The sequence below is a fragment of the Peromyscus californicus genome, unplaced genomic scaffold, assembly GCF_007827085.1.
Source record: "Peromyscus californicus insignis strain IS unplaced genomic scaffold, ASM782708v3 Scaffold_12__1_contigs__length_115047231, whole genome shotgun sequence".
NCBI lineage: Eukaryota > Metazoa > Chordata > Mammalia > Rodentia > Cricetidae > Peromyscus > Peromyscus californicus.
This window is the reverse complement of record NW_026294413.1, coordinates 2368902-2382753: the sequence shown is the minus strand read 5'-3', so window position 1 is coordinate 2382753 and position 13852 is coordinate 2368902. Positions and strand designations below refer to the sequence as shown.

Sequence of the window (13852 nt, the reverse complement as noted above, 5' to 3'; positions counted from 1 at the left end):
TGACTGCTCCTATGGTTGGAGACTAAAGGCCGAGGTCACAGAAAGTATTTTCAGACCCACATCCCAGGGGTCTGGGGACACTTTTCCTACTATTGTAGCCCAAGTTTAAGCAGTGATACACCCCCTTCCCTCAGGGTGAAAAAGAAAATTTTATTTTGATGTGAGTCTTCTCAGGAGACTTTCATGTGTCCCACAGCTAAGGTACTTTCTGCCTCTCCCAAAATGAGAGTCTTTCTCCTTTCTCAAGTACCCAGCCAAACCCCAGAGCACAGGCTCAGGACGTCTTTGAGGATAGATGTGACAAGACAGCACATGCCATTCCTAAGAAGTGAACCATCTCCCCACACACAGCCTCCTGGACACTTGTTGTAATGCTGTCTTTGGACTGACACTCTCCAAGTGATAGCATAAAAGAGGAAGTCAGACCACTGTGACCCCACTTCCTCCTCCTGGAACGGAGGAGGGGCCTTTCCCTGATGCATGGACAAGTGATTATATTGAAAAAATGTGCCAGTTCACTAGACACATGTGCCATTCAAAATTTCTTCCCCATATACCTGTCTTCCTGTGTATTTAAATAGTTGCTTTTCTGGGGTGCAGTTCCCAGGGAGACATATGTGTCCTTATAACCTGGTCTCTGTAGTGTGTGTCTGGTTAAAGTCTCACTTTTCTGTGAACACCCCACTTACAGGTTCGACAAGCAGTAAGGATGCCCAGGACATCCTCTATGCCCGACAGAAGATTGTCGTCATAGCCAAGGCCTTTGGCCTACAAGCCATAGATCTTGTATACATTGATTTCCGGGATGAAGATGGACTTCTCAAACAGTCAAGAGAAGCCGCCGCCATGGGCTTCACTGGTATGATTCCTGGTGCTGTCTTAAAAAGTGTTGTGCATTAGCAGGCATCCCAGAAAAAAAGATGTCTACTCACCCCATGACCTGTAACATGAGACAGTTGCATAGAGCAGAAGGCACATGATTATTACCTGGGTTGGTGGGTGGTTTTCTCTCTCTTCTTTTTTCTGTCTCTGCAAATTACAAAACATAACACTTTTTTGAATTTTTCTTTACATTTGTTACTTTTTTTTCTGTCTTATTAAGAATTTCAGTATATTTTGAGCTGACCCCAGGCAAGGGATAAGGGATAATGGGAAGATGTCAGAGTGAATAACTGTCATAATTTAGATTGATGAAATATAAGAAAATGTTCCTAAAATGTTAAAGTATTAATTAATTGTTTTAATTGCTGATACAGTCGATTTAATTTTTACTCATAATTATTTTTTTTAATTATTTGGCCACTTAAAGCCCCTCTTCCCTTCTGTGTCTCCAATAAATGTCTGTGTACTTACCGACACCTATGGGTACTGGCTGGCACTGGGGCCATGAGTCCCTCACAGGCCTGTATGGGGTACAGGCAGGCAGCTGACAGCCATCAATGTGCTTATCACTCCTGTCCCCATGAGTCCAGAGAACAACTGAAAACCATGTTTTGCAACAGAACTCTGTCTTTTGAAAACCTTAATAGACACTTACACATAAATAATCCTGTGCAGTTGCATAGAATGGGTACATGATTGTACAGAGAGAGAGAGAGAGAGAGAGAGAGAGAGAGAGAGAGAGAGAGAGAGAGAGAGAGAGAAGGAGGAAAGGAGGGAGGGAAGGAGAGAAGGATGTTATCCCTTTTTAAAAATATTTTGATACTATACCTCGTCATAATTTAACTGAAAGTCTCATAAAGTACCTTGAAATGAAAAAGGTATGTTAGCAGAGGATGACTTATCCTGAAACAAATGGAAAGGCTGAAGCAACAGTACAGTAATCTTAGAATGAAATGACCCTGTATATAGCAGAGCACTAAAATAAACCCGAATGCCTACGTTTTTAAGCTTAAAAACATATGATCCCATGCATAGAAATGTTGTTCAATGATTTAACTATTACTAGTTTCTCCTGATATTTAACAGGTACTGAGAGAGAAAGGGATCTCCTGCTGATCGGTGCATGGGGCATGCCTGGCTTTCCTTCTTCCAGTGGCCAGTTAGGATGTGGCCCAAATGGGAAAGCTGGAAAAAACTCCATGAAATCTATCTAATAGACCCTGATGTTGTTGGCCTATAACATGTGGCGTTGGCTGCCAGGCAGCCAGATGTTGCTCTGAAGTGGGAACTAATTCAATAGGAAAGAGCACCCTGGCCTCAGCCACCAGCCCTTCATGTTCTTGGGTTGATGTTTTTCCAGTTTCCTCTGGGGCTCAAAGGTTTCTCAAGATACAGAACTGAATTAAATTGGTCCCCAATTCAATCTCAAAGGACAAGCTATTTCAAATCCGGTTTAAATGTCTAGACTGTGCCCGACTCAGCACGCAGAACTTATGGACCTGGCACTATTGTTTCTGCCCAACGGGGAGCAATGAGTCACAGGAAGATGGAGGCCGGGGTGCAGGGAGGTACCGAGGGCACAGTGCCCATTGTACATCCAAGTGACAGAAGCTGTGGGCTGGGGGCCACACGCCATACATACTTACTGATTTTGAGAGAAGGTCTTTGTTGCCACAGTTTTATTTCTTCATACTAATAAAAGGTGGTCAAAAGAGACTATGTATAGCATCTTTTTAACTCATACTCTCCCTGAATATTTTATGCTATTCATTATCTTAGGGTACTAGTTTTTTGGAATTCAATTGTGATACCTTAAACCTTGTTATAAGAAAGGGAAAGAGGAGTCAGAAGATGAAAGGGAGGGAGGGGGGAAGACCAAACATTGTTACCAACAGTGCAATACTTGGCTGAAGCAGGTTGTCAAAGGGCTTGAAAATCAGTGAAAGTGAGTGTTACTTGTAACACTGATAGAGACTGGGTTGTCTGTGCTTCAAAACAAAAATTTAAATGTGTATTACACATATTTAGTTTTATTTTATGAGAATATAATAAAATTATATTATTTCTCCCATTTCCTCCCTCCAAAAAGAGTTATCACCACACAAAACAGTGGGCTATAGTTTTTAGGGTTTATTTATTTATTTATTTATTTTTATTTTGGGTTTTTTTTTTTGCCATCATTACTGCATGGGGTCCCCACTCACACTGACTGATCTAAAATCAATCCTTTGACTGTGTACATAGTCATTAACTTTAGGATTTTTTTTTTTAAATAATAGAAAGACACCCAAACTAAAACTCAGGAGAAAGCTTTTCCCACTCCTTCAGCCATTACAGTTACTACGGTACTACACGCTGCGAGGCAAGATTATAAATATGAAAAGCAATATAGGTTTCCTTTTTTTTCTTTTCCTTTTTTTTTTTTTTTTTTTTTTTTTTTTTGCAGTCTTTTGTAGAAGACAGAAATGACACCATCACACAGTTACCGAAAAGGCTTGGCAGGTATTGATTTAAAGCAAGATGTATCAAGTGTCCTGTAAAAAGGATCTCACGGTCATAAATTTTAATGCTGTCCAATTTTGCACCCTCTCGGTAACTTGTCAATAACGAGCCTTCTGGATAAAATATTTTCTTCGTTCCCACACGGCAGTAAAGCCTGTTACACAGTCATTGGAATGTATATAGTGACAAAAGAGCCCTTGGCATGAGAGTATGCATAGATTTTAAAAACCCAACATACATCTTAATAGTGGCCTCTTCCTAAAACGTGGGTACTTCAGAGCTGTTGGGGATTTCACAAGAATCCAGCTAGCTAGTTATGTCTCCTCTGCACATTACAGTGCCTGTACCAAAAGTTTCCGTGAAATCTGCCTTTTTGCACAGTGGTGTAAATTATGTACATAAATTATAAAATCCAGGGCTAACAATTAGGAAATGACTATTGGGTACTGACAAGCTTTTTAAATAATATTATTACAACTATTAAATTAATTAAATGTGGAATTAATACCTACTATTTGAAAAGAGTTCACATTTGTAGCTCTTACTATTTGTCTCCAAAAATTAGTCTTCAAATAGTTTAAAGTGTCTTTCTTTATGTAGATTTCTGACATTTTCCTGTTACACTGACAGGCAGGAATGGAATGATAATACAGAATGTCTTAACTATGCCAGGGTCTAAAAAGTATCTATTCACCTAAACTTTTCTTGAAACCAAAAAAAAAAATCCCTATTTTACTATTTTTACAAACGTTGTTCCTTTATCTGTTCAACAGAATAAGAATAGTAACAGAAACTGGTATTTTATAAAACATCTGGGCTGTAATTTGTAGTGGTTAAATATTGAAACAACTGTTTCAAAAGCAAAGCAAATTAATGTAGCAACAAATATAGTTAGCAGCCATTAAGTGTATATCAGTTTTAAAGAGGCAATTTATGTTCATAACTTTATCATGTAATGTAATATAATCTCATCATTGTGACATTAAATTATATTGCATTTTATTAATGACCCAATTAAATACCATACTTCCTCAATTGTTAAATTTTTTTTTTTTTAACAGTGTTATAATTGTATAGAATCCTTTAAGGTCTGTGTATAGATGATGCTTTTACTTAAAATCCTTAAACTTCAAAAAGAATCAAAGATTTTTTTTTAAAGTATTTCTGCATAATTACGATTTCTTGTAGTTTGAACACAAACCAACTCTCATACTATAAGAAAAAAGGGAAGATCTGAATATATTTTTGGATAGATAAATTTTCTATAATATAAATTTTATTTAATAATTTTTAAATAAAATAGTTTAGATGCCACAGTATTCAAATCTGCCTTTTATTTTATAACTCTAGACATATTTTCATTGAAATATGCATGTTAAAAATGACATGCTCAAAATAAAATAAACTAAATTAAATATATCATCATAAGATACTGTTTGGTATTAATATGGTCATAACATCTGTAGTGGGCTTAACAATTGACATGTCATTGGTATAAGAACTATAGGAAGCAACACAATCCTCCCAAGCAAGCAGAAGACAGCTTACACAATTTGAGAGAATTCTCATTTAATTTCATTCTACCTTTAACTCACAATAATGGATAATTTACAGATATTCTCCAGTTAAAATCCCAGGCAAAGTAGTTATTCAATAAGCTGCCTTGTCCAGCCACCTGTAACTGAAAATGAGAGATTTTCTACTCTGAAGTGGTACTTCTAGGAATCTAGACTATGGTTATTCCCATACTTGTATTTGTTCTTAGGTGATTTTCTGGAAAAGCCTGTCTGATTTGGGGTTTTATTTGTGCTGTTTAGTTCTTTAGCACCCACTCTGTGAGTCACCCAGGGATGTTCCCAGCTGGACGCACTTGGTTTGTGTGTGGTGTTGTCCAGGAGCCTCCAGTGCATTACTCTCCTTGCAGGTAAACAGGTGATCCACCCTAACCAGATCGCTGTGGTACAGGAGCAGTTTACTCCGACCCTGGAAAAAATTCAGTGGGCTGAAGAACTGATCACCGCCTTCAATGAGCACCAGCAGCTGGGAAAGGTAAATGTTTTGTCAATGCCTCAGTGATGCTGGGGTTTAAAATACTATGGGCAAGGATGAGAAAAAGTAATAGCCTTTGAATGCTTAAGGAAAACTCATTGCATTTGGCAGAAGAAAGGGGAAATGTGAATTGGAAATAAGATTTATTACAGAGAAAATCCCTGAAGGTAGATACCCATCCCTTTCCCTAAATAGCTCATTGTACCTTTTCTGTCAGCTGTGTTGGCAGCCTTGGAAAAAGTAAGTCTTGCTAGTTCCTCCTGTGTAGTCTTCAAATGAAGACTTGTATGAAAATAATTTCAGATCATAGTGAGCGTGCATCATAACGAAATAAACACAGTTTACCACATGGTTCTTGTAGAGAAAAGAAATAAATTTCAAGTTATTTTAATTGGGGAGGGGAGGTTAGAAAAAAAAAGGTACTAACATCTCCGGTTTAGTCATTTAGGAGTGGGAGGTTGTAGATGGATTTGTACCGATTTCTGGACCTGAGATTTGGAAAGAGTGGAGGGCAAATTAACACTGAGTACGGTTGTTCTAATTTAGTGCTTCATTGAGCCTGGCGTTTCCCGCTCTGTGGGTTTCCGCTATGTAAATATTGCGGTGGTAATGCACAATCTGTCTCCACTTTGTGCCAGTAACACTTAAATTAGGTGTCGCCTGAAGGAAGATTTTACGCTACTTGCGGCATTGTCGGTTAATTATCTTAAAGGTTATTTGCAGTAATACCGTTTGCCTCTTTTTCAGAAGGGTGGGGGAAAGTCGCATTTATAAATCCAACCCAGAGATAACCTCTCACCTCAACCCACGCCTTCCCGAAGGGATGGAGTTGTCACGCCTTCTATGCAGAGTTACTTAGGAAAGAAAGACCGCCAAAAGCTTATTAAAGTCCTCAGTGTTAATACTCATGCTTGTGAAAATGAACAAATCACTAAAAAGACAGCGGAGAAGAGCTGGTTTTCAATGGTGGACCTGTGACAGTCACGTGAGAAATGTCCTTCTCATGTTCCCTGGTACAAAGGACACCTGAAAATCTCAAGACTTGTACAAGTGGGTAACAATACTAAGCAGGTCGTTCCCGTAGAAGTCTGCCTTCCACCATGATCAGGCATATAACCCACCTCCCCCAGCACACATGCACACAGACTGACGTTTGTACAGATTCACACTTAATACACAAAGCCAGAAGATCTGCAGGGGAACACAGGACCTTACATTTGGACATGAAACCAATTTTACGATAAATAGCATTGTTTTTTCATTTCATGTCAATGGTGGCCATCAAAAATATTGTGCACTTCACGAAAAATAATTTTAAGTTGGCATTGTATTTTATTTCTGTTTATATGTTTCAACCCAAAATGAAGCTTGCCTGTAAATAAACATATTTACATAGAAAGAAAAGCTGTACACTCTTTCATTGACACACACAAATGACTCCATCTATCTCCCTCCCACACACCTGCATGTTCACACACACACACACACACACACACACACACACACACACACACACAGCTACCTTATGCCAGCTGACAATGTGCAAGCAACAAGCACTTATTTTAATAGGAAACGGAGGCAGGATGTGCTCCCTTAAGATGGCAGACAGGTCCAGTGTGGACTGGTTCTGCCTTGATGAACCAGGCACACTGTTTTACCTGAACCCTGCTGAAGGCAGATACCTGGCCTTATAAGAAGATAGGAAAGGTTATCCTCCATTTCACCAGCTCCCAAACAAAAGTCAGGCCAGAAACACTCCTATCCTGCCATTTAAGTTTCCGAATGGAGACTACAATCCCTCCTTTCCATTATATCTTGAAAATGTTATTCCTTAGGGAAAATTGCCCAAGACTTTGATAATAGCGATGTAAATGTTAAGTTCTGGGCTTTTTTCTTTTCATTCTCTAAATAAGAAGTGGCCCTCTTGTTGGGGTGTAATTGGGGCATAAGCTTTCACAACAGTGTGTCAGGCCAGCTTTTCTTAACACAGAACCATAGAAATTGGAGCAGAGGGCATTACCTATTAGGTCATTTCTTCCCTGTCCACTTTGTGGAGGTTTGTTTCCTACAGCAAATGGCCCTGGTGCTTTTTGTCCAGCGAGGTTTAAATGACTCCAGTAATGGAGCCTCCAGTAGGGACATATGGTTATTTTATCCAGTTAGCTGATTTTTTCACTGTGCCTGTAAACTGGCTGGCCTCAAACACGGGGACTGCAGGTAGGTGCCTCTGGATCTTGACGGGTTCTTGCGGTTTAAATAGCGTGGGTTCTTTTGGCAGAGATCTTATATAAATAAGTGCTCAGTTGTAGGAAGTATCACCTCCAACAAACATCTAATCTGTTTTAGTTCAAATGTGTGCCATTTATGAAAAATATGAACCCCCGGATATTTTGTCCAAAGCACAGATGACTCCCAAGGATGGGAAATGGCTTGCATCCTGGTGAGGTGTTCATGAATTTCCCTGAGGCCTCGTCCCTCTCCTCTGATGAAAATTTCATTTAATTAATTCCTTTAAGTAGAAACGGTCCAAGAAGGCAATGTGATGTAGCCTTGCCTTTTCTCTTACCCCCATCTTCAATTATGTCCTTTCTGCTTGGAGACCAAAGCGTGGCTGAAGTTGGCAGTTAATACAGGGCCATTTATGTTTTCTAATGTGATAAACAATAATAGTGAAAGCCCTACTTTGTCTTCCTGTCTCTAAATGGCAACGATCACGGGAAGGCTATGTCCTGGTCAGGTGAGTTGTTGGGGCTCAGACTTTGACCACTCAGGGTTCTTTTCTGTTAGAAGTTCCATGGAAATTAAGTCTAATGCACTTAGTATGAGAACATGGGGAAAACAATTTACCTTAGAAAGATAATGATGCTTAGCCCACCTAGTCTGTTAGTGAAGCAGTTTTACCTGACAGAGCCCTCCTGTTAATACGAGCGGAAGCAATAGGCTGAAATTTGGAACCTTAGTTTGGTTTCTCTATTAAAATCTGTTAGAAAAAGCTTATTCAGCATGAGCTCTATTCCTGTTTTAATTCCCAGGAAGTAAAATATTTGTAATTCAACTGACATCAGTTGCAGAGTGTTTACGCACATTATTAACCACACAGATTCCTCCTTCCTTCTTCCTTCCTTCCTTCCTTCCTTCCTTCCTTCCTTCCTTCCTTCCTTCCAGAAAAATGTATTCTGAGAGACAACGTGCATGTCATTAGTTCTTCTAGCTTCAAATTAGTCCATAAAATATTTAAGTTGAGATAAATCATTTTCACAAGGTTTGCTTCAAATGTATAAAAAATTTTCTTTAAAATTATTCACTTATCATATTATATATATATACATAAAATCAATCATTTTTATCATATATATAAAATCAATCACTTTTTCATAGTGATGATTTTTAGAATATCTGGAAATTCTCCATTCGAAACTGGATTTAGTGTTGGCTTAATAAATAAACATGGCTTTCTTGTTTATTTTTTTTAATCCACTAAGAATTTTACGTAATATGAAAACTGGATAATTACAGTGGAAACTTCTCAAGTCAATAGTTATTGTTGGGATTAACAGAAACTGTTAATTACACAGAATTAAGTACTTATGACATATACATTAATACAATATATAAAAGCATATTTGACCCTGCATATTTCTCACATCTGTATTATGATGTTGCTGCTAAATCTTTCTTCTGATTCATTGCTTATTAGACAAAAATGGCAGCCAGAGGAAACAGCTCATTGCTTTTTATATGATCACTAATCAAAGGAATTCTTTTTTTTTCAACTTGTAAAAATATGGAATGCACGTCATCCTTGTGCGAGGGCAATGCTAATCTCTATGTCTTCGCAGTTGTAGTGTGTGTACTGCTGGAGCAAGTACAGTCAAAGGGAAGCTTAACGCAGGAGTCACCACTTCTCTCTAGTGTGGAGAAGTGTGAAGGACCAGCAAATATATGCATAGTATTTATGATGAGTTTTTGAGGTCCTTTGTTAAAATAGACACAGTCTTGCAGAATCTGGCGCAAACCTGAGTTTGATTCAGTTTTCCAGGCAATCCCTCTTTAATCCCATCATTGCCCTGAGTGCATCATGTCAGTTTGGAAGGATTTTGTTTGAACATCTTTAGCGGTTTTCATTCATTACAGCATCACAAGCTGACTAAGTACCGAGGGAGGGGAACTTTCATTCAAGATCTGGGTCCCATTAACAATTATAAAGGTCAAAGGCAAGGTCAGTAGTGACATAAGGACTGTAAATATCACACATAACTGGAACATTCCTGTTTCACTCATGAAGGAGCAGTGGTGCAGACTAATGAGCGGGCATTCATAAACACTTCCTATGTGGGGATATCAATTACAAGAAATCTCTTATTAAAGCAGAAAGGAGACGTTGGTTCCTTTTATCTCAAAACTGCCAGCTGTACTAAATCATCCCGTCCAGCTACGGAAAGCAAGTGATTTTCATAGGTATCGAGCTCCACACCTTCCCTTTATGCTTCTAAATGCGGGCTTTACAAAAGAAATACTGTTCGATCCAGATGGCTCTCTCGAAGGCTCCCTGAGAGAACTCGGGAGAAATCTCTCCAGCCAAAAATATTGTTCCTACTTGTCCAAGTGCCAGAAAGCCCACCGCCCGCTTTCACACAGATCAAATAAACCATCTAAAGATTTGCTTGTTGTCTTTGTCATCTGAAAGAATTGAACCACTAATAGATAACAGTGTGTCCCCATTCCCGCCCAGCCACCCATCCCACCACCCACAGCCTTTCCCCTATTTCTGAACAACAATCCGACCTGTACCCAGTGAATCCGGGTGAAAATGAAAGATGGGGCAGCAACGTACTTCTGCGGTTCCTGGTAACTGCTTTTTCCCTTTGTATGCCTGTTCATTTAGAGTTTTCAGAGCTATATGCTATATAATATCCACTTCAAAAAGTCCAGCCCTTAGGGAATCTGAGTGTGCCAATGATGACTTTATGACAAATTTGATACACACTAAATAACAATTAAAAAAAGAAAACCACATTTAAAGCATGGTAGTGGAATTCCCATGCTGCTCTGAACTAGTCTTGTTTTTTAGAGGCAAATGGCCAGTCCAGCATTAAGGGATAAGAGGATTTTGTTTTGTTTGTTTTAGTTTTCATTTTCATTTTTCGTAGGTTGTATGGTAACTTTAAATTATTGGCTTCATCTTGAATATGATTCATTAAAGCCGATTCTTGAAGTATAATCAAGATAGCTTTACTCTGTATTTCTATTTCCCCTACATCTGAAAGCTTTTAAAATATCTTATAGTCAGACTTGAAACCCAAAATAATGTTTGGAAATCACTCACATCCAAGGTGGTTATAAAGCTGTGACCACCATTCTTAAATAAAATAGTGCAAATATGGTTTCTGCTGGGTAGCAGTGAATACTGACACAAAGGACAGACTGGATTGTGTGTGTGTGTGTGTGTGTGTGTGTGTGTGTGTGTGTGTGTGTGTGTGATATGTGCCTGTGTGTGTGTGATATGTGCCTGTGTGTGTGTGTGTGTGTGTGATATGTGCCTGTGTGTGTGTGTGTGTGTGTGTGTGTGTGTGATATGTGCCTGTGTATGTGTGTGTGTGTGATATGTGCCTGTGTGTGTGGGTATTGTGCTGGTGTGCACACTAGTGTGTGCACATGTAGAGGCCAGAGGTCAGTATCAGGCATCATCCTTTCTCATTCTCCTATTTTTTGAGAGGTATTCTCTCACTAAGCCTGGAGCTTGCCTTTTGCTACAGTAGCTGGTCTGCAGCCCCCTGTCCTCCCAGCTCCATCTCCCCAGCACTGGGGATACCAGAGCCCACAGCACCCAGTTGTTACGTGGATGCTAGGGATCTGGAATCAGTTCCTCATACTTGTGCAAAAAGACCTCACCTGCCGAGCCTTCTCCTCAGACCCCAGATAGAATCTTAAAAGGATTCCCATTGTAATCAAAATGTGAACAGGGGTAGTTCAGATTTATACACAGACCCCTTCTTCTGACCTTGAGCGAGAATCAACAAGGAAAGAAGAAAGGGACTCCAGGTGTTCACCCGACCCTCCCTGCTATCAAATCCCACAGGGATCCGCCCCTTTCTTCCCAATCCTGTCCCGACCTTGTCCATCCACCCTGCCCCAGAAGGGCTTTTTATTGGCTCAATTCACTCTAAACCCGCTCTATACGCCCCGAGGTAGATCCGAAAGGGTCCCAGTAAGGCTGGAGAAGCTTCGTGTGGCCCAAAGCTGAGTTTCGTCACTCAAATGGTACACTCCCAGCAAGGATACACAGGGCCAGGAAAGGACCGGTTTGTTCCTTTCTCCCTCTTAGGCTCTTGGTCTGTAGACATGTCTGTGCGCCCGTGATTGCCTTTCCGTGGCTTCCTCCTTTGTTTTCCATCTTATGTCATGTCCTCTATCTGCACCCAACCCCCCACCCCCACCCCGTCGTCTCCTCTGCTTTAACTGACTACAGAAGTCTGAGAAATCCTTTAAACTGTTGGTGCTTTTAAGCTTTATTTTTCATTATGTGTATGTGGGGGGGGGGGGGTACCTGCAGAGGTTAGAGGTGTCGGGTACCCTGGAGCTGAAGTTACAGGTACTTGGGAGCTGCCTGGTATGGATGCTGGAGGTCCTCAGCAAGAGCACTTAAGAGGTCTTAGCTGACGTAGCATCTCTCCAGCCCTGGTTTTTGGTGTTTTATGGTTGAATTTTGACATTCTTGTTTACATTAAAAGCCAGCAAATGACATTTCACTTTATTAAAAATGTAAGTCAAGCATTTCTAGAATTCTCTATTTTTTCCACTTTAGTAGGACTTGATGGAAAAAAAACATGGAACTGTCTCACTACCATCCTAGAGAACAAAGAATTCTGTCTGCTGCCGCCATGTCTCCCTGTAGCATGCTAGACAGAAATGGGCACTTAAAACACACTTAGAACACACTATTGAACCAACATCTTACAAATTTTTAACTGTGCTGAAAATAAATTGCTGGGGCTTTGTTTTTCTTGTGAGACAGGGCTTTTCTGTGTATTCATGTCTGACCTAGAACTCACTATGAAGAGCAGAATGGCTTCAGACTAAAATGACCCTGGTCGCTGGTGTGCGCTGCCCTGCCCAGCTGTTAACAGTCCATGATACTGATTCTTGCAGTCCTCTAGAAAAATTAAAAGACTATCTCCCCATCTGTTGTACTTTAAAAAAAAAGTGTTAGTGTTCCAATAATAAATTACTTTTTAGTCCATGTTAGCCCATTTATATCTGATTTCTTAAAAAGAATAAGCCTAGGAGCTTAGCATTATTGATCTTAGCTATACATTGGGGTAATGTGGCATTTACTGTCTGGGATTTCCATCAGTAATCATGGCTTATGTTTGACATGAAGTATTGTTTGGTTGATTGGCTGATTACTCAATAATTAGCTGAGGATGACTCTGAATTCTGTCCTCCTGCCTCCACCTCCAGAGCACTGGGATTACAGGGGTTTTTCAGTGCCCCAAGAGCCTCGGATCATGTTCACCTCAGCTTTCCTGCTCGTTTGCTTCAACCTTTCCAGCCACGCGCCTTCCAAAGCCACTTTCCAGAATTGTGACTTCTCTGACTTCCTAAACCTTTCAGTGAAGTCTGGAGTTGATCTTGCCAAGGATGACATGTAGATTTTCTTCATTTTCTGCATAGAGTGAGAACTAGGTAATTTTATGATTGTTCTTTACAAAACTAAATGTGAGTGCTGTCCCATTCATTCATCCTCTGTCCATTCCCCTTCCAGATTCTTGGAATTTACCCCCATTTTGGCCATTTGTCATTGTTCTGATTCTGGCCATTTGGTGAGCATTTTCTCTACCTTTCTAAATTCTTGTAAATCTATTTGTCTTCCAGCTAATGCTCTGTCAAATATCTAGCACTTCTGAATCTAGTTTCTTTTCTTTCTTTTTTTTAAGATTTATTTATTTACTTATTTTATGTGTATGGATGATTTGTCTGCGTCTATGTGTCTGCATACCAGAAGAGTGCATTGGATCCCATAGTACTACAGTTATAGACAGTTGTGAGCGGCCATGTGAGTGCCAGGAATTGAACCCAGGACCTCTGGAAGAGCAGCCAGAGCTCTTAACCCCTGAGAATCTAGTTTCTTAAAGAGACAGCTATGTTTAAAGCCTGTGGGGTTTAGAGGGGAGGGAGTCCAACATGCATCTTTGTCTACCCTTATTACCAAAGCGGATGTCTCTCAAACCATTAAAGCCATTCAGAAATCCAACCCAGTTACATATCAGATGTTCTCCACTCCTTATGGGAGCTTTTGATGACAAATATAGTTAAGTATCTTTGACCAGACCAAGGAGACAGACTGCTCAATGGGCAAAGGCACTTGCCTCCAATTGACAAGCTGAGTTCAATTCCTGGGACACACGCAGTTGAAGGA

At 39.9% G+C, this 13852-nt stretch overlaps 1 protein-coding gene and 1 long non-coding RNA gene across 6 annotated transcripts in view; one reads left to right on the top strand and one right to left on the bottom strand.

Moving 5' to 3' along the window:
- The window catches only part of LOC128107018 (uncharacterized), a 76958-nt gene that overhangs the window by 7285 nt on the left and 55821 nt on the right, over window positions 1-13852 (bottom strand). The window contains exon 2 of the long non-coding RNA XR_008216912.1: window positions 988-1029. This is a non-coding gene — a long non-coding RNA (uncharacterized LOC128107018). The remainder of the gene's footprint in view (window positions 1-987; window positions 1030-13852) is intronic.
- Window positions 1-13852, top strand: part of Clybl (citramalyl-CoA lyase) — a 237850-nt gene that overhangs the window by 213778 nt on the left and 10220 nt on the right. For 2 of the 5 annotated variants that reach the window (XR_008216910.1, XR_008216909.1), the window contains exons 6-8: window positions 692-859; window positions 5309-5433; window positions 12895-13119. Coding sequence is in view for 3 of the 5 variants with exons in the window: in XM_052732394.1 (XP_052588354.1) it covers window positions 692-859; window positions 5309-5433; window positions 6181-6207 (320 nt within the window). In the remaining 2 variants the exon portion in view is untranslated. Of the gene's footprint in view, window positions 1-691; window positions 860-5308; window positions 5434-6180; window positions 8593-12894; window positions 13120-13852 lie in introns of those variants that run through there. The other 3 variants (XM_052732392.1, XM_052732393.1, XM_052732394.1) reach the window with 2 other exon arrangements.